This window comes from Balaenoptera musculus, chromosome 2, assembly GCF_009873245.2.
Source record: "Balaenoptera musculus isolate JJ_BM4_2016_0621 chromosome 2, mBalMus1.pri.v3, whole genome shotgun sequence".
NCBI classification, from domain to species: Eukaryota; Metazoa; Chordata; class Mammalia; order Artiodactyla; family Balaenopteridae; genus Balaenoptera; species Balaenoptera musculus.
Window position 1 is genome coordinate 153,255,113 of NC_045786.1, and position 18,126 is coordinate 153,273,238.

Consider the following 18,126-nt stretch of genomic DNA (forward strand, 5'->3'; position numbering starts at 1 on the left):
CATATATTTTTTATCTTTCTTTCCCCAATACCTAGCACGTTGTCTACTCAATTAATTATGCTGTTGTAAAGAGGAAGTTATGATTCTAATACATCCCCATTATTAACACATCTTCATGACTCTTACATTTTATATACCCCGATACCAGTTGTTTGCTATTCACTATTTACTAACCATTGTCCTTTGATTTTTAAATACAAAATGAATCCTTTGCATTTTTATTTAAATAAATGAAATAATCTGTACGGCAGTCCTACATCTTAATTTCGTTAGAGCACATGCCATGAAAATAAAAAGCTCAAAAACTTATCTGGATAAAAAGTCACTTATCTATTCTATAACAAAATATATTTTTAGAAAATTGCTAGTCTACTTGTTACATAGGTTTGTGAGAAGAGATATTGAACAAAAGAAGACACTGTGTACATTGTTTTTAAAAAAATTAACAATACTCACCGAGTAACGTTTGGCCAAATTTCTGGGCACCTCGTGGACCAGTCAAGTTGACACATAAAATTACCCATCACACAGGATTTCTTCATTTAACAAATATGTACTCAATGTGTTAAGTGTCTACTCCATGCTTTAAATCTGTCAACAACTCTTAGTAACTAAAATTTCACCTTTCAACAAAGAATTTTGATCTTAGAAATTATGTTATCCAACTGAGTCATTTATACAGGTAAGAAAATTAAGGCCCAGAGATACCATGTTGCTTGCTCCAAGCAACATAATTTTACTGGTAAAGGTAGAGGTAATACTAGATCCAAGGTCAAAAGCAAATGTTCTTTTCATTATACTGCACAATTCTACTTCTCCTTCTCTATATTAGATTGTGAATCCCAATCCCAGAAGGAAAAAAAATTAATAGATACAAATACATACATAAGCCTTGTGGAGTGTTTATCTTGTTACAGATACATACATATAAGCATTTATGAATACAGGGAGAGATAAAAGCTTTATGATAGCTTCCAAGCAATAGTCAAGCACATTTTAGATATAAAAAACAAGATTCTCATAGATAAAAATGCATCCTTTCTAGTTTTTTATACATTAGAGAGAAATATAATAAAACACCCAATTTCTACTCCTGAATGAAGCATTTCAGAAGTTTAATTTTTCTTGCTAACATCCAAGTAACTCAATGATGTCCATCTAAAAATGAGGGCAAAAGGTATTAAATTCATCAGCATATAAATGACTTTTCTAGAATGTAAAGATGGATCACAGTAAAAGACATCCATGGTTTCAAATGTTATTACTTACCAAGGAAAAATAAAGTCAAGTTTTTCACACTATCGTTTACAAACTATTTCACCAAACTGTTCTTGATATTATCATTTTCTGTTTCATGATTTCCCCCAGAGAAACTAACTATAAAATAATGTTTGTAACTCAATATTCTTCAGAATCTTAACACATTTCTTCTCTCATTGTTTCCCTAAACAATTCTGTTAGCAAAAAAAAAAAAATCATTGGTAATTGACCCACACCAACAGAATACAAGTGCCACCAGCTCAGACTGAATTTCAAAATGGCTGTTATCCTGTTTCCATTCTACGGGAAACATGATATAATCATGAAGAGAGATTACACTAGGAACAAATGCCACCAAATGCTTATATACTCTAGTTGCTTTAATTTTAGTACCTAGATAGTTCTGGACTATCATTTTATGATCTCTTATGAACTGTTAATGAAAGTATATGACCAGTCAAAAATCTCTCATAAATTGACCAAAGTTCAATTATTTACTTATTCATTCATCAATTTACTCAACACTTCTATTGTTAGGCTAACAAGGATCAGATGCTAAGCCTGGTACTATCAGATATTTTGGAAGCCAAATTCATAAAACTTATTAGATATGAGTGTAGAAAGAGCAATTATATGAATCAGTTATGGCTCTTATCTTTAAGGAGGAGGGCACCGTATGTGGGAGACTTAAGCAAATACTAGAGTCCAGGTATATCAAAATAATCTACAGAAGCAAGGTGAGAGGACAGCTAGCTACCTGACAAAGATTCAAATGTCTACTCAAAGGAGATGACATCTTTATCCAGCAATGAAGAGGGATGAGGTTACTACTGAGAGTGTGAAAAGTATTAAAATGTCTAGAGATATAAAATAACAATACAGTTTTTGTTGAATACTCAATTCTTACATTCAAAAAGAAAGTAGTGTGTGTGTATTAAAGATGAGACTGGAAAAGTGGGTTGGGGCTAATCTATATGCTGTGATGATATATTTAAATATATTCCTTCACCAGTGGGGTTAACACTGAAAAATTTTACACTGTAATGTGACAAGATCAATAATGAGTTCTCAAAAACAGTAGAAGGAGGAATTAAAGGGAGACCTGAGTCAATGAAAATAGTTAGGTGAATATTATAATAACCCAGGAAAGAAATGATGAGCATCTGAAGTAAACAATGGAGATGAAAAAGTGGGATTCAGAGGTACAATTGATCCTAAATACTCACAAGGTCTGCATTTGCAAATACGCCTACTCACTAAAAATTTTTTGTAACCCCTAAATCAATACTCGTGTCCTTTTGTCATTCACAGACTTGCAGAGAGATGTGAAAATGTGAGTGGCCCACTGTGCATATTCCCAGCTGAGGTCAAACAAGGTGATGCTCTGCTTTCCTGTTTCAGTTTTTATGCTGAAAACAAGTGTCTTTTTTTTTTTTAACATCTTTATTGGAGTATAATTGCTTTACAATGGTGTGTTAGTTTCTACTTTATAACAAAGTGAATCAGTTATACATATACATATGTTCCCATATCTCTTCCCTCTTGCGTCTCCCTCCCTCCCACCCTCCCTATCCCAGCCCTCCAGGTGGTCACAAACCACCAAGCTGATCTCCCTGTGCTATGCGGCTGCTTTCCACTAGCAATCTATTTTACGTTTGGTAATGTATATATGTCCATGTCACTCTCTCACTTTGTCACAGCTTACCCTTCCCCCTCCCCATATCCTCAAGTCCATTCTCTAGAAGGTCTGTGTCTTTATTCCCGTCTTATCCCTAGGTTCTTCATGACTTTTTTTTTTCCTTAGATTATATATATATGTGTTAGCATATGGTATTTGTTTTTCTCTTTCTGACTTACATCACTCTGTATGACAGACTCTAGGTCCATCCACCTCACTACAAATAACTCAATTTCGTTTCTTTTTATGGCTGAGTAATATTCCATTGTATATATGTGTCACATCTTCTTTATCCATTCATCTGTTGATGGACATTTAGGTTGCTTCCATGTCCTGACTATTGTAAATAGAGCTGCAATAAACATTTTGGTACATGACTCTTTTTGAATTATGGTTTTCTCAGGGTATATGCCCAGTAGTGGGATTGCTGGGTCATATGGCAGTTCTATTTTTAGTTTTTTAAGGAACCTCCATACTGTTCTCCATAGTGGCTGTATCAATTTACATTCCCACTAACAGTGCAAGAGGGTTCCCTTTCCTCCACACCCTCTCCAGCATTTCTTGTTTCTAGATTTTTTGATGATGGCCATTCTGACCAGTGTGAGACGATATCTCATGGTAGTTTTGATTTGCATTTCTCTAATGATTAATGATGTTGAGCGTTCCTTCATGTGTTTGTTGGCAATCTGTATATCTTCTTTGGAGAAATGTCTATTTAGGTCTTCTGCCCATTTTTGGATTGAGTTGTTTGTTTTTTTGTTATTGAGCTGCATGAGCTGCTTGTAAATTTTGGAGATTAATCCTTTGTCAGTTGCTTCATTTGCAAATATTTTCTCCCAATCTGAGGGTTGTCTTTTGGTCTTGTTTATGGTTTCCTTTGCTGTGCAAAAGATTTTAAGTTTCATTAGGTCTAATTTGTTTATTTTTGTTTTTATTTCCATTTCTCTAGGAGGTGGGTCAAAAAGGATCTTGCTGTGATTTATGTCATACAGTGTTCTGCCTATGTTTTCCTCTAAGAGTTTTACAGTGTCTGGCCTTACATTTAGGTCTTTAATCCATTTTGAGTTTATTTTTGTGTATGGTGTTAGGAAGTGTTCTAATTTCATTCTTTTATATGTAGCTGTCCAGTTTTCCCAGCACCACTTATTGATGAGGGTGTCTTTTCTCCACTGTATATGCTTGCCTCCTTTATCAAAGATAAGGTGACCATATGTGCGTGGGTTTATCTCTGGGCATTCTATCCTGTTCCATTGATCTATATTTCTGTTTTTGTGCCAGTACCATACTGTCTTGATTACTGTAGCTTTGTAGTATAGTCTGAAGTCAGGGAGCCTGATTCCTCCAGCTCCATTTTTCGTTCTCAAGATTGCTTTGGCTATTCGGGGTCTTTTGTGTTTCCATACAAATTGTGAAATTTTTTGTTCTAGTTCTGTGAAAAATGCCAGTGGTAGTTTGATAGGGATTGCATTGAATCTGTAGATTGCTTTGGGTAGTAGAGTCATTTTCACAATGTTGATTCTTCCAAGAACATGGTATATCTCTCCATCTATCTGTATCATCTTTAATTTCTTTCATCAGTGTCTTATAATTTTCTGCATACAGGTCTTTTGTCTCCTTAGGTAGGTTTACTCCTAGATACTTTATTCTTTTTGTTGCAATGGTAAATGGGGGTGTTTTCTTAATTTCACTTTCAGATTTTTCATCATTAGTATATAGGAATGCCAGAGATTTCTGTGCATTAATTTTGTATCCTGCTACTTTACCAAATTCATTGATTAGCTCTAGCAGTTTTCTGGTAGCATCTTTAGGATTCTCTATGTATAGTATCATGTCATCTGCAAACAGTGACAGCTTTACTTCTTCTTTTCCGATTTGGATTCCTTTTATTTCTTTTTCTTCTCTGATTGCTGTGGCTAAAACTTCCAAAACTATGTTGAATAATAGTGGTGAGAGTGGGTAACCTTGTCTTGTTCCTGATCTGAGTGGAAATGGTTTCAGTTTTTCACTATTGAGGACGATGTTGGCTGTGGGTTTGTCATATATGGCCTTTATTATTTTGAGGAAAGTTCCCTCTACGCCTACTTTCTGCAGGGTTTTTATCATAAATGGGTGTTGAATTTTGTCAAAAGCTTTCTCTGCATCTATTGAGATGATCATATGGTTTTTCTCCTTTAATTTGTTAATACGGTGTATCACGTTGATTGATTTGCGTATATTGAAGAATCCTTGCATTCCTGGAATACACCCCACTTGATCATGGTGTATGATCCTTTTAGGGTGCTGTTGGATTCTGTTTGCTAGTATTTTGTTGAGGATTTTTGCATCTATGTTCATCAGTGATATTGGCCTGTAGTTTTCTTTCTCTGTGACATCTTTGGTTTTGGTATCAGAGTGATGGTGGCCTCGTAGAATGAGTTTGGGAGTGTTCCTCCCTCTGCTATATTTTGGGAGAGTTTGAGAAGGATGGGTGTTACCTCTTCTCTAAATGTTTGATAGAATTCACCTGTGAAGCCATCTGGTCCTGGGCTTTTGTTTGTTGGAAGATTTTTAATCACAGTTTCAATTTCAGTGCTTGTGATTGGTCTGTTCATATTTTCTGTTTCTTCCTGGTTCAGTCTTGGCAGGTTGTGCATTTCTAAGAATTTGTCCATTTCTTCCAGGTTGTCCATTTTATTGGCATATAGTTGCTTGTAGTAATCTCTCATGATTCTTTGTATTTCTGCAATGTCATTTGTTACTTCTCCTTTTTCATTTCGAATTCTATTGATTTGAGTCTTCTCCCTTTTTTTCTTGATGAGTCTGGCTAATGGTTTATCAATTTTGTTTATCTTCTCAAAGAACCAGCTTTTAGTTTTATTGATCTTTGCTATCGTTTCCTTCATTTCTTTTTCATTTATTTCTGATCTGATCTTTATGATTTCTTTCCTTCTGCTAACTTTGGGGTTTTTTTGTTCTTTCTCTAATTGCTTTAGGTGCAAGGTTAGGTTGTTTATTTGAGATGTTTCCTGTTTCTTAAGATAGGATTGTACTGCTATAAACTTCCCTCTTAGAACTGCTTTTGCTGCATCCCATAGGTTTTGGGTCATCATGTTTTCATTGTCATTTGTTTCTAGGTATTTTTTGATTTCCTCTTTGATTTCTTCAGTGATCTCTTGGTTATTAAGTAGTGTATTCTTTATCCTCCAAGTGTCTGTATTTTTTACAGATCTTTTCCTGTAATTGATATCTAGTCTCATAGCGCTGTGGTCGGAAAAGATACTTGATATGATTTCAATTTTCTTAAATTTACCAAGGCTTGATTTGTGACCCAAGATAAACAAGTGTCATTTTTATGGTCCATTTAGTGCCACATTTTTCACATCTTTGTGCTTTTTTTCTTTTTTCTTTTTTTTTTTGGTGATTTCACCGTTTAAATGGCCCCCAAGCTTAGTGCTATTTAGTGTTCCTACGAGCAAGAAGGTTGTGACGTGCCTTATGGAGAAAATATGTATGTTAGATAACTTCAATCAGGCACGAATTATACTGCTATTTGTTGACCGTGAGTTCAGTGTCAATGAATCAACAGTATATCTTAATTAAGGTGTCTTTAAACAAAAACACATGAAACAAAGTTATGCATTAATCAGTTAACAAAAATATTGTGATCAGAGAGGCTCACAGGTACCTAATCATGTATTTCTTCTACGAGCAATGGTTCAGCATTTGCTAATTCATCATCAAAGTGACTTTACAGAATGTAATTACAGTGAAGAGTGAAAATAAACTTTATTTTAGAATTTATAGGATTCAGTGGCTGGCTGGATGTGGGGAAGAAAGAAGAAGTCAAGAATAAACATTACTCTTTTTGCCTGAGTATCTGAGAAGATGGTGATGCTATCACCTGAAATAGGGAGACAAGAGATGGTCCAAATTGTAAGAATTGGCATTGACTTAAATTTTGAATAGGTTGAACTCAAATATGTTCAATCTAAGGGACACACACAGATAGATTTTAAAAGCTCTTGGGCATAAAGGTACGTGCCTCAAGAGTGAGGTCAGAGCTGGTGATATAGACAAGAAAGTCAGCAGTATGGAGAGAAGGGTTGTAGTCAAAAAGTAAATGGGATCACAGAAGGAAAGACACATAGTAAGAAGTGGGTTTGAGGAAGACCAATTCTCCCTGTAAGAGTAAGCAGAAAAAAGTCAGAAAGGGAGCCTAAGAATAAGCAATAATTTAGGCGGAGAACCAAGAGAAAGGGAGAAACAGAGGGTAAGGAAAGAGTTTCACAAAAAGGAGTAGGCTACGAGGACCAATCCTCTAGGAGAGTCAAATGGGAAAGAGACTAGGAAGAGACCACTGTGTCTTTGGTGACATTAGTGAGAGGAACTCCAGGGAAATGGTAGGGGAGAAGCCAGACCACAATGGGAGGAGGAGGAGGTAAGGAGGCTGGCCCATCAGCAAGGAAGAAGAGACAATTTGTGTTTTCAAAGAGTTTGGCAGTAAAGGAAATAAGAAAGACCAGGTAACTTCCTGTAAATAAAGAAGAGAGGAGTTCATGAGGTTCACCTTCTCTGATCATCCGGAAGTTTTATGTAAAATAAATGTATTCCTTTAGCAATGATGTCTAGAAAACTGGATTTAAATTACAATTTCAATTCTAATTTTTTAATTGCTACAATTTACCTGAAGCTAAAATTGCTGTTCATCACTCATTCATTCAAGAAAATTTACTGGGACCTACCATGTGTCTGGCATTATTCTAGACACTGGGGATGTAGCAGTGAATGAAATGGACAAAAGTTTCTGTCACCATGGAGATTATATTATAGATTGTATATATAGATTGTATTCTAATACAAGCCAATGGATGATATATGGAAGTCAGAAATTTAACAGAAAATGATATACAAAATAAAGAAAGGGTCTTCTAGCATCATGTTAGGGATGGGAATGAAGTTTCCCAAAATCACAATAAACAATGACAGGAATGACCTTACTATAACAACAAATGAAAATAACAATTGGAGAACACTTCTGGCAGTTTTGTGGTGAATGAAATGGCTGGGAACGTTGGAACTCTACTTGCTCATTTGAAAACTATAATTTTTCAACTGGCACACAAGCCTTTTGAAGTAGCAACTAAGTATTATATTCCTTTGGCAAACCCCCAATAACCCTAGGATAGAGATGAATCCATCTAATTAAATACCTCAAGGGCATCCTTATATGCCCCTCAAGAAGAGCTAAATAAGAAGTCTCATGATGGTTCTTGTTTAAATTCAGAGAGATTCAGCCATCCTAGAGTGTATGGCCCTGGGGCTGAATTCTAGTGTGCATATGAAAATGTGCCTTCAACCTTTAAACTGCTTGCCCCTTGAGTGATAGCTGAGGATAGACACAAGACTGACAGAACTGTTAATGGATTTTGTAACATGATTGAGTATATAGAAACACATTGCAAATAGTATAATGCTGTTTGGCAGTTATAGCAATACATAATGATGGATTTGTAGAACTTATATGCACATGTTATCGACCTATACAAATAATTTGATATGCAAATAATCATTTTTTGTTTGGATGCATGTAATTTTAATCCTGGGAATCCCTAAAGATCAAAGTGCTACTAAAACATTTTGCTAGTTAATTCATAATCTACTCATTTTGAACTTGTGATCAGAGAAAGGCTAAAAAAAGGAGAAATTGTATATTAATCAAATCACTAAAATACATGGTACTGCATAAGTTCATGTTTGACTAGAAAATGTACATTTTACTGAGTACCTTATTTTTATCAATGCTTAAACAATTAATGTATTATGCATTCTTCTTATTCATTCACTTTTTAGGAATTTAGCAAATTCCTAAATGACCTCTGAAACACTTTAGCTACCAATTGTGTAGTACATACTTGGAATATATAAAACTAAATTTTTTATAGAACTCAAACTTAATACTTATCTGTCTCTCAATTAATCTGAATAAGTACAATTTAATGTCATTTCCATTTAGCTTCCAGTTAACAGGACCCAATTTTTCTACATATCCTATATAGCACTAGATAAATAATTAAATTTTACTAGTCAGTATCAGTAATTTTACCCATTTGAGATTTCAAAGTGTTTTGATTTTCCTTCTCCATAAAAACAGGCCATCCAAATTACTTACATCAGTAAAATGGTTGTCAAAATATTTCAAAAGCATTAAGGTAGATTTTTAACTTTGCAGACAACTGTTAATTTATTCATACCAGGACACTGGAATCTTGATGCTAACAGTTGTCTTTTGAAGTGTTTGCCAGAAAACCAAAGTGGAAACCAGACCAAAAATCCACTGTCTTATTTATGAATATATCATGTGAAATAAGAATTTAGATGTAAGGTAAAAAAATAAAGGGAATTTTTAAAAAATCTGAGTATCAACCTAACCAAGAGCAGAGAGACCTAGAAATGTGTGATAGAGGCAATTGAGAAGTTATTTGGAAGATGCTATGAGTTGATATGGCTACACACCTACAAGAATAGCTAAAATGAACAAACAGAAAATAAAATTGGTAAGACTAGCGAGGACACAGAGCAAACACAACTCGCACTGCTGATGGTGTGTAAACTGATACAACCACTTTGGAAAACTGCTTGACAGGATCTATCTAGCTGAATATATGTATACCCTATGGCTTAGCAATTCTACTCCCAGGTATGAACTCAAAAGAAATGCATCCATATGTTCACCAAAACAAAAAACAAAATGCACAATGCATTACAATATTCATAGAAGCACACTTCACAATTGCTCAAAACAGGATACTCCTCAAATACCCATCAATAGTAGGGTGGATATATAAGTTACAGAATATTCACACAATAAAATAGTACATAGCAATGAGAATGAACAATCTACAACTACAGACAAAAGTAGAAATGACTCTTACAAACAAAATGGGTTGTATTATTCAATTTTTATCCAGTTTTAAAAAAAAACAGGAAAATCTAATCTATAGTTTTAGAAGACATGATAGTGGTTACTTATGGCAAGTGGATAGTGAATAAAAAGTTACATGGGCGGTTTCTGGTATTTCTATTTCTTGACTTGAGTGTTCATTATAAAAGTGAGTTCAGTTTATGAAAATCCACCAAGCTATATAATTATGTTCTGTGCACTGTTTTAAAACTTAAACTATTTTTAGAGCACTTTTAGGTTCATAGAAAAATTGAGGGGAATGTACAGTGATTTCTCATACACCTGTTAATTCCACATATGCACAGCTTCCCCCATTATCAACATCCTCCATCAGAGTAGTACATTGATTACAATTGATCAACCTACACATCATTTCATCCAAAGTCCATATTTTACATTAGGGTTCACATCCTATGGATTTTGACAAATGTATAATGTCAAGTATTATGTAATGTATGTCACCATTACAATATCTACAAAATAGTGTCACTGCCCTAAAAATCCTCTGTGCTCCACCTGTTCATCTCTCCCTCCTCTCAACCCTTGATAACCACTGATCTTTTTACTGTCTCCATAATTCTGCCCTTTCTAGAATGTCATATAGTTAAAATCATATAGTATGTAGCCTTTTCAGATTGGCTTCTTTCATTTAGTAATATGCATGTAGATTGTCTTCATGTTTTTTCATGGCTTGGTAGCTTATTTCTTTTTACCACTGAGTAATATTTCATTGTCTGGATGTACCACAGTTTATTTATCCATCCACCTACTGAAGGACATCTCGGTTGCTTCCAAATATTGGCAATTATGAATAAAACTGCTATAAACATCTATGAGTAGGTTTTTGTGTGGCTGTAAGTTTCAACTCCTCTGAATAAATACCAAGGAGCATGATTGCTGGATCATATGGTAAAAGTATCTTTAGTTCTGTAAGAATAGACAAACTGTCTTCCAAAGTGACTGTACCAATTCGCATACCCACCAGCAATGGACGAGAGTTCCCATCCAGCTTTTGATGTTGTCTGAATTCTGTATTTTGGACATTCTAATAGGTGTATAGTGATATTTCATTTTTGTTCTAATTTGCATGTCCCTAATGACATATGATGTGGAGCAGATTCTCAAAGGCTATTTTCTATCTGTTTATTTTTTTAGTGAGACACCTGTTCAGGTACCCATTTTTTAATCAAGTTGTTCATTTTCTATTGTTGAGTTTTAAGGGTTCTTTGTGCTTTCTGGATAACAGTCCTTTATCAGATATGTTTTTGCAAATATTTTCTCCCAGGCTGTGGCTTGTCTTCACAAGCTCTTGAATCTGTGTACTTTCTACTGTTTATATTATATCATTTATTTTGTATTTAGCAGTTTGCCTTTGTTATTGAGCCATATATACATAATATAAAATATAAGATTTTAACCATTTTTAAGTGTATAGTTCAGCTAGCAGCATTAAGTACATTCACACTGTTGTGTAACCTTCACCACTCTCTAACTCTAGAAATTTTTCATCATTGCAAACTGAAACTCTACATCCATTAAACAATAACTCCTCATTCCCCCTTCCTCCAGCCCCTTGTAAACACGATTCTACTCTCTGTCTCTATGAATTTGACTATTCTAGGTATAAGTGGCATCATCCCATATTTGTCCTTTTGTATCTGACTTACTTCATTAGCATAACATTTTCAAGGTTCATCCATGTTGTAGCAAGTGTCAGAATTTCATCCCTTTATAAGGCTGAATGATATTTCATTATATGTCATCATTTTTAAATGTCACATAAATGCTCATTACATCAAAGCCATCAGGCCAAACATCCTTGGCCAGTTAGCTGATAACTTGTATAATAACATGATCAAACTGGCCAGAGTAAGTAAATGATGTGCATGATCACCTCCATAATATTATTTAAGAGAACTTAGAGTGTTCTTTATGCCCTCAAATGTCTTCCTACCACACGTCCGATGTTATTTAAAATTCTACACAGGCTATTTCTAAACTCCAATATTCCTTAAAAAGAGTAACTTATTAAGACAAGACTATCTTAAAATGGTTTAAATTCCCTGCGTTATTTGTGACAGGGGAGACTTTGAGATGAAGGGAAAGGAGACATTTCTTTGGCTTCTAGTACATTGTGACACTGTGTCATTTAAAGCTCATACCAGCTCCATAAAATAGGACTGATAATCCTCTTCTTGAATATGAGGAAACAGAGATTCAGACAGGTTCAGCAACTGGGACCAGATGAACAACTTGCACGTGGGAAACTGGATTTCATTTTCAGGTCTCAAGCTTACTACACCATGCTGCCTACCAGGAAGTGATGTAATTCATAAAAGAAGGAAAGGAAAGAGAATACCAAAGAATAACTCTATCAACTACATAACTTTGTCCAAAGCTAGCCTACGTTGTCAGTTCAACTGATCTATTTCACTAGAAGCTGTTCTTAATCATGAAATGATTGATGTGAAACACATCAAAACTAATTTAAATATTTGGTCCATAATGAACTTTCCCAACTAAAACTAAAGACTTACCAGGAAAAATAAAAATGCTTGATTGCCTCATTTAAGGATGTCCTCTGCCTCTAGCTGTTATGTACACAGTGGGCTCTGTAAATTTTTTTTTTCCCCCTATGGATAGAGAAAAAAATGCCAAGCTTACATTTTGTAAGTCATTTCCATGTTTAAAATCCTTGCTCTTAGGAATTTCTTCCTGAGACATTAACAAAATTATTCTTGCTGGTCTTTAAGAATATTTGTCAGAGTATATGGAGACTAACTGGTCACTATCCTTCAAATACTAAAAGAGTCTCAATGAGCTTTCATTCCCCAGGTAATTCTAATGTCTTTCATCCTATTTCCTAAAATAATCAGAATTTTCTTAGACGTTAATAAGAAATGTCAAGACTGAGAAAGCAACAATTCATCTGAGGCTATTTAGTATCAGCTATGATCCATAATTGGCAAGTACGTCTGCTAATATTCAGCATAAATATGACAGCAGTTTTATTAGCTTAGTGCACACTAAACTGAAATAAACTAAACTGATATTTATCAAAACATGGGAAGACAGTGCTATATTACCAAGATTTTAAAACATAGCTTACTCTAGTGCTTTAATTTTATAGACTGAATTATAAAGAGAGATACAGCTAGAGGCAGGAAGAGGTAGACATAAACACAGATAAAGAAACAGAAATGGGACTCCCTCTTGTGAGAGCACCAGAATTACGAGTAACTGCTGAACAATCATCAAGAGGAAGACACTGGACCTCACCAATAAAGATACCTCACATCCAAAGACAAAGGTGAAGCTGCAGTGAGATGCTAGGAGAGGCACAATCACAATAAAATCAAATCCCATAACCGCTGGGTGGGCGACTCACAAACTGGAGAACAGTTATACCACAGAAGTCCACCTGAGCCCATCAGGCTTCCCAACCTGGGGGTCTGGCAATGGGAGGAGGAATTACAAGAGAATCAGACTTTGAAGGCCAGCGGGATTTGATTGCAGGACTTCGACAGGACTGGGGGAAACAGAGACTCCACTCTTAGAGAGCACACACAAAGTAGTGTGCACATCAGGACCCAGAGGGAAGGAGAAGTGACTCCACAGGACACTGAAACAGACCTACCTGCTAGTGTTGGAGGGTCTCCTGCAGAGGCAGGGGGTGGCTGTGGCTCACGGCAGGGACAAGGACACTGGCAGCAGAAGTTCTGGGAAGTACTCCTTGGCATGAGCCTCCCCAGAGGCCACCATTAGCTCCACCAAAGAGCCTGTAGCCTCCAGTTCTGGGTTGCCTCAGGGCAAACAACCAGCAGGGAGGGAACTCAGCCCCACCCATAAGCAGACAAGTGGATTAAAGATTTACTGAGCTCTGCCCACCAGAGCAACACCCAGCTCTACCCACCACCAGTCCCTCCCATCAGGAAGCTTGCACAAGCGTCTTAGATAGCCTCATCCACCAGAGGGCAGACAGCAGAAGCAAGAAGAACTACAATTCTGCAGCCTGTGGAATGAAAACCACATTCACAGAAAGACAGACAAAATGAAAAGGCAGAGGACTTTTTACCAGATGAAGGAAAAAGATAAAACCCCAGAAAAATAACTAAATGAAGTGGAGATAGGCAACCTTCCAGAAAAAGAATTCAGAATACTGATAGTGAAGATGATCCAGGACCTCAGAAAAAGAATGGAGGCAAAATCGAGAAGATGCAAGAAATGTTTAACAAAGACCTAGAAGAATTAAAGAACAAACACCTAGAAGAATTAAAGCACAAAGAAACAGAGATAAACAATACAGTAACTGAAATGAAAAATACACTGGAAGGAATCAATAGCAGAAAAACTGAGGCAGAAGAACGGATAAGTGACCTGGAAGACAGAATGGTGGAATTCACTGCCACGGAACAGAATAAAGAAAAAAGAATGAAAAGAAATGAAGACAGCCTAAGAGACCTCTGGGACAACATTAAACACAACAACATTCGCATTATAGGGGTCCCAGAAGGAGAAGAAAGAGAGAAAGGACCCGAGAAAATATCTGAAGAGATTATAGTTGAAAACTTCCCTAACATGGGAAAGGAAATAGCCACCCAAGTCAAGGAAGCACAGAGAGTCCCAGGCAGGATAAATCCAAGGAGAAACACTCCAAGACACATAGTAATCAAATTGACAAAAATTAAAGACAAAGAAAAATTATTAAAAGCAATAAGGGAAAAACGACAAACAACATACAAGGGAACTCCCATAAGGTTAACAGTTGATTTCTCAGCAGAAACTCTATAAGCCAGAAGGGAGTGGCATGAAATATTTAAAGTGATGAAAGGGAAGAACCTACAACCAAGATTACTCTACCCAGCAAGGATCTCATTCAGATTTGATGGAGAAATCAAGAGCTTTACAGACAAGCAAAAGCTAAGAAAATTCAGCACGACAAAACTGGATCTACAACACATGCTAAAGGAACTTCTCTAAGTGGGAAACACAAGAGAAGAAAAGGACCTACAAAAACAAACTCCAAACAATTAAGAAAATGGTCATAGGAACATACATATTGATAATTACCTTAAATGTGAATGGATTAAATGCTCCAACCAAAAGACACAGGCTGGTTGAATGGATACAAAAACAAGACCCATATATATGCTGTCTACAAGAGACCCACTTCAGACCTAGGGACACATACAGACTGAAAGTGAGGGTATGGAAAAAGATATTCCATGCAAATGGAAATCAAAAGACAGCTAGAGTAGCAATACTCAGATAAAATAGACGTTAAAATAATGAATGTTACAAGAGACAAAGAAGGACACTTTGTTCTTCTTAATGTTCAAGGGATCAATCCAAGAAGAAGATATAACAATTATAAATATATATGCACCCAACACAGGAGCACCTCAATACATAAGGCAAATGCTAACAACTATAAAAGACGGAATCAACAGTAACACAGTAATCGTGGGCAACTTTTAACACCTCACTTACACCAACGGACAGATCATCCAGACAGAAAATTAATAAGTAAACACAAGCATTAAATGACACAATAAATCAGATAGATTTTATTGATATTTATAGGACATTCCATCCAAAATCAGCAGATTACATTTTTCCTCAAGTGCGCACAGAACATTCTCCAGGATAGATCACATCTTGGGTCACAAATTAAGCCTCAGTAAATTTCAGAAAACTGAAATCATATCAAGCATCTTTTCCGACCACAACGCTATGAGATTAGAAATCAGTTACAGGGAAAAAAAACGTTAAAAACACAAACACATGGAGGCTAAACAATACATTACTAAATAACCAAGAGATCACTGAAGAAATGAGAGAGGAAATCAAAAAATAGCTAGAGACATATGACAACGAAAACACAATTATCCAAAACGTATGGGATGCAGCAAAAGCAGTTCTAAGAGGGAAGTATACAGCAATAAAATCCTACCTCAAGAAACAAAAAACATCTCAAATAAACAATTTAACCTTACACCTAACGGAACTGGAGAAAGAAGAACAAAAAAACCCAAAGTTAGTAGAAGGAAAGAAATCATAAAGATCAAAGCAGAAATAAATGAAGTAGAAACAAAGAAAACAACAGCAAAGATCAATAAAACTAAAAGGAAGTTCTTTGAGAAGATAAACAAAATTGATAAACCTTTAGCCAGACTCATCAAGAAAAAGAGGGAGAGGACTCAACTCAATAAAATTAGAAATGAAAAAGGAGAAGTTACAACAGACACCACAGAAGTACAAAGCATCACAAAAGACTACTTACTACAAGCAACTCTATGCCAATAAAATGGACAACCTGGAAGAAATGAACAAATTCTTATAAAGGTATAACCTTCCAAGACTGACCCAGGAAGAAATAGAAAATATGAACAGACCAATCACAAGTAATGAAATTGAAACTGTGATTAAAAATCTTCCAACAAACAAAAGTCCAGGACCAGATGGCTTCACAGCTGAATTCTATCAAATATTTACAGAAGAGCTAACACACATCCTTCTCAAACTCTTCCAAAAAATTGTAGAGGAAGGAACACTCCCAAACTCATTCTATGAGGCCACCATCACCCTGGTAACAAAACCAGACAAAGATACTACAAAAAAAGAAAATTACACACCAGTATCATTGATGAATATAGATGCAAAAATCCTCAACAAAATACTAGCAAACAGAATCCAACAACACATTAAAAAGATCATACACCATGTTCAAGTGGGATTTATCCCAGGGATGCAAGTATTCTTCAATATACGCAAATCAATCAATGTGATACACCATATTAACAAATTGAAGAATAAAAACCATATGATCATCTCAATAGACGCAGAAAAAACTTTCGACAAAATTCAACACCCATTTATGATAAAAACTCTCCAGAAGGTGGGCATAGAGGGAACCTACCTCAACATAATAAAGGTCATATATGACAAACCCACAGCAAACATCATTCTCAGTGGTGAAAAACTGAAGGCATTTCCTCTAAGATCAGGAACAAGGCAAGGTTGCCCACTCTCACCACTATTATTCAACATAGTTTTGGAAGTCCTAGCCATGGCAATCAGACAGGAAAAAGAAATAAGAGGAATCCAAATCGGAAAAGAAGAAGTAAAACTGTCATTGTTTGCAGATGACATGATACTATACATAGAGAATCCTAAAGATGCCATCAGAAAACTACTACAGCTAATCAATGAATTTAGTAAAGTTGCAGGATACAAAATTAATGCACAGAAATCTCTTGCATTCCTATACACTAACAATGAAAGATCAGAAAGAGAAATTAAGGAAACAATCCCATTCACCACTGCAACAAAAGGAATAAAATACCTAGGAATAAACCTACCTAAGGAGGTAAAAGACCTGAACTCAGAAAACTATAAGACACTGATGAAAGAAATCAAAGGTGACACAAACAGATGGAGTGATATACCATGTTCTTGGATTGGAAGAATCAATATTGTGAAAATGATTATACTACCCAAAACAATCTACAGATTCAACACAATCCCTATCAAACTACCATTGGCATTTTTCACAGAACTGGAACTAAAAATCTTAAAATTTGTATGGAGACACAAAAGACCCCAAATAGCCAAAGCAATCTTGAGGAAAAAAAACGGAGCTGGAGGAATCAGGCTCCCTGACTTCAGACTATACTACAAAGCTACTGTAATCAAGACAACATGGTACGGGCAGAAAAACAGAAATATGGATCAGTGGAACAGGATAGAAAGCCCAGAGATAAATCCATGCACCTATGGTCAACGAATTTTGGACAAAGGAGGCAAGGATATACAATGGAGAAAAGACAGTCTCTTCAATAAGTGGTGCTGGGAAAACTGGACAGCTATTGTTAGAGAAATGCAAATCAAAACTACAATGAGATATCACCTTACACTGGTCAGAATGGGAATCACCAGAAAATCTACAACCAACAAGTGCTGGAGAGGGTGTGGAGAAAAGGGAACCCTCTTGCACTATTGGTGGGAATGTAAATTGATACAGCCACTATGGAGAACAGTATGGAGGTTCCTTAAAAAACTAGAAATAAAATTACCATATTACCCAGCAATCCCACTACTGGGCGTATACCCAGAGAAAACTATAATTCAAAAAGACACATGCACCCCAATGTTCATTGCAGCACTATTTATAATAGCCAGGTCATGGAAGCAATCTAAATGCCCATCTACAGACAAATGGATAAAGAAGATGTGGCACATATATACA

The 18,126-nt window shown here is 35.7% G+C and overlaps 1 protein-coding gene across 2 annotated transcripts in view; it reads right to left on the reverse strand.

The window, feature by feature from the left end:
* DIO2 (iodothyronine deiodinase 2) overlaps positions 1-13,562 on the reverse strand; it is a 72,942-nt gene extending 59,380 nt beyond the window's left edge. For both annotated transcript variants that reach the window (XM_036844657.1, XM_036844658.1), the window contains exons 1-2: positions 13,516-13,562; positions 12,416-12,511 (exon numbers count right to left, since the gene is read on the reverse strand). In XM_036844657.1, coding sequence (XP_036700552.1) covers positions 12,416-12,446 — 31 coding nt within the window. In that variant the 5' untranslated portion in view covers positions 12,447-12,511; positions 13,516-13,562. The remainder of the gene's footprint in view (positions 1-12,415; positions 12,512-13,515) is intronic.
* Positions 13,563-18,126: the final 4,564 nt, after the last annotated feature.